Below are 3,285 nucleotides of genomic sequence, written 5' to 3' on the forward strand. Positions count from 1 at the left end.
CACCAGCAGAGCTAGGGGTCAGAGGGCTGGGGCAAGCGCTGCACAGTCAGGGAATGTGGGGTGCAGGATGGAGCTGTGGCTCATCCGGGGGGGTGCAGAGGGGTGCGACTCCTGCTGCAGCTTGCACCCCAGGGGAGGCATGGGGGACATGTGTCCCCTGAATCTGTGCGTGGGGTGAGGGTGGGCTGGGGCCAGAGGCTGAGTCAGGCTCTTCCCAGTGGGAGGGGCTGGACCGGCTGCCAACTGGACATTGTGATGAGATATAAACAAGTAACAAAGCCACAGGATCATAGATTTTTTGACCCCTATATCCCTATAGGTTTATTAGTTAGTGCTGAGATTGGGAGACATTTGCCTATCTCCCTCCCTTCACCCTTGAACATGAAAATTACACATCCTTGAGTTAATCGATAAGGTGCATCTCTACTCTGCCTTCTATACTATGGTTGTAGTGTCTAAATGTTTTTCCAAGGAGGACATCTGGGGAACATAACTGATGGCTATACCTGTACATAATCTGTGTACAGGTCCAGACTTAACACATACTGCAATAAGTGGAAAGCAGCACACTAACACAAGGGCATAATGGGATGGGGGAGTGGCACAAAAATGTGTTTAATACTAACTAAGCCAGCTTTCTGAAAGCTGCAAGCCATCTTGCTTTCCCTGCTTAACACATTCCTTCCTACCAGGCCAGCAAAGAGTTTCCTACTCTGCTCTGCATGAAACAGGAGACTAACTCAGATCCAAGAGACAAACAAATCTATGATAAGTGATCTCCATGCCCACCGGAGCAATCATGTAAAGCAGCAGCAGAAGTGCGTCTGTTCCCACCTATGTATGAGAGCCTTGTTCCTCCCATATCTCAGCTGAAGATGGCAGTGGAGCTGAGCCCACGGGAAGAGGAGCACCAGGCTCTCCTGCGAGCAAATGCAGAAGGCACTGGGGGGAGGGTGGGGGATAAAGCAGGACCCGAGGCGGCTGCGGGGAGAAGCTCCCATGACAAGGGTTCAACAGAAGTTTTAGCACGGTGGCACAGAGATGTCTCAGCAACTGACGGCACAGGCCGGCCCTGGCGAAGGGGGGAGAAGAGCCCAGCCGGAAGGCGCGGAGGGAAGGGGCTACATGGAGCCGTTACCTCAATGATCTTGATGAAGCGCGGGAAGACCGGGTTCCGGGTCACGGCGATGAGCGGCACGTTGGGGAAGTGCTCGGGGATGAGCAGCGGGGTGAGCGCGGTCATGACCGGCCCAGCCCCGCCGCCGTCACCCCCCGCGGCCCCATCCTCGGCCCCGCCGCCCTCCAGCCCGTCGCCGCTGCCCAGGCTGCTAAGGCCCCGCATGTGCCGCCGGGGGCCGAGGCTCGAGGCGACGAGGGGAGAGGAACACGGAGGGCTCGGCGCCCACGGGGACGCGGAGGAACACGCCGCGTAGACCCGCCGCCGCGCCGCCCCGAGCGAAGGAAGAACCCCGCGCAACCCCGGCCGCCAGCATCGCCACACAGACAGGCACCGCGACGCCGCCATTTTGCACGCGCGCCGTGAGCACGTACTTCCACCCCACGAGGCGGCGCATGCGAATGACGCCCCCCGCGTGCGGGCGCCGGGCGCACAGGCGCAGAAGCGCCGGTTCCGTCTGACCGCGGCCGAACGTGTGAGAACAGGCGCGTGACTGCCGGGGCTGCTGGAGGCGGGGCTAAGCCGCGGGCTGCGCTGCGTCGTTTCCTGCTCCGCCCCGGGGGCTGCCGTCCGACCGGCGTGTCGGTGCTGCGCGTCTCGTGTCCCGCAGGGCCCCGCTCGTCTGTGGCGCGCGCGGGACAGCCCTCGCTTCGCTGTCGTGCGGCCGATGCCTCCGCAGCCCTCCCGCTGCGCTCCGGGGCACCAGCCACGGGACGGCAGCTGCTCGTCAGCCCTTCGGTGATCCTGAGCCTCGTCCTGACTAGCAACCTGCTGCTTGTGACAACGCAACGCAATGCAGCCTCTCCCTACCCTGCACCACAGTCCTGACTCGTGACCCCTGATGATTTGTCTTCTATCTACTGGTAAAAAACTTGGTTAACCCAGGGTTCAGGTTGACTTGGTCATGCCTTGTACCCTTTCAGAATGCTGTATTTGCACTTCAGTCTCTTAAAAGGGGAAACGGAGCTCAAGCACGATAAAGTTACAATAACACATTTTAGGTCATTGCAGCAGTTGTCCCTGTGCCTTACCTCTGGCAGGTTATCTGCTGCCTGTGCTCCCAAACTTACTCCTGGGCAAGGACCCTAAGAGGGTGACACTGACCCATGAATGCTACTTCCTTGCTCTCATTAGGAAGCTGGGGGACTGTGGCGTAGACACCCATACAGTCCAATGGGTCGCCAACTGGCTAGAGAGTCGCACCCAGAGGGTGGTAGTGGATGGGTCCTTCTCGACCTGGAAGGACGTGGGAAGTGGGGTCCCTCAGGGCTCGGTCCTTGGGCCTGCCCTGTTCAACATCTTCATCAGTGATTTGGATGAGGGGGTGCAAAGCACCCTGTTCAAGTTTGCTGATGACACTAAGATGTGGGGGGATGTGGGCACAATAGAGGGGAGCAACAGGCTACAGTTGGACCTAGATAGGTTACAAGGATGGGCGGAGGAGAATAGGATGGGGTTTAACACAGACAAGTGTAAGGTGATGCACCTGGGGAGGAACAATCGGCACCATACATACAGGCTGGGGAACTCCCCTCTTGTCAGCACGGAGGTGGAAAAGGATCTGGGAGTCATTATTGACTCCAAGATGAACATGAGTCGGCAATGTGGGGAGGCGGCTAGGAAGGCCAACTGCACCTTGTCGTGCATCCACAGATGCATCTCGAGCAGGTCCAAGGAGGTGATCCTCCCCCTCTATGCGGCACTGGTCAGGCCGCAGCTGGAGTACTGCGTCCAGTTCTGGGCGCCGCACTTTAAGAGGGATGTGGACAGCATCGAGAGGGTCCAGAGGAGGGCCACTCGTATGATCAAGGGACAGCAGGGTAGGTCCTATGAGGAAAGGTTGTGGGACCTGAACCTGTTCAGCCTTCAAAAGAGAAGGCTGAGGGGGGATCTTGTGGCCTGTTATAAACTGGTTAGGGGGGATCAGCAGGCGCTGGGGGAGTCCCTGTTCCCCCGAGCGCCGCAAGGAGTGACCAGGAACAATGGTCACAAGCTGGCGGAGGGAAGGTTTAAGTTGGACATCAGGAGGCGCTACTTCACGGTCAGGGCGGCTAGGGTCTGGAACCAGCTTCCAAGTGAGGTGGTGCAGGCTCCCACCCTGGGGGTTT

At 58.8% G+C, this 3,285-nt stretch overlaps 1 protein-coding gene across 1 annotated transcript in view; it reads right to left on the reverse strand.

Annotated features, from left to right (window-relative positions):
* LONP1 (lon peptidase 1, mitochondrial) overlaps positions 1-1,265 on the reverse strand; it is a 91,553-nt gene extending 90,288 nt beyond the window's left edge. Inside the window, exon 1 of the mRNA XM_019513201.1 lies at positions 1,139-1,265. Within this exon, the coding sequence (XP_019368746.1) occupies positions 1,139-1,243 (105 nt within the window). The 5' untranslated portion in view covers positions 1,244-1,265. The remainder of the gene's footprint in view (positions 1-1,138) is intronic.
* Positions 1,266-3,285: the final 2,020 nt, after the last annotated feature.

This window comes from Gavialis gangeticus, unplaced genomic scaffold (genome assembly GCF_001723915.1).
Source record: "Gavialis gangeticus isolate Ggan-Ray unplaced genomic scaffold, GavGan_comp1, whole genome shotgun sequence".
Classification (NCBI taxonomy): domain Eukaryota; kingdom Metazoa; phylum Chordata; order Crocodylia; family Gavialidae; genus Gavialis; species Gavialis gangeticus.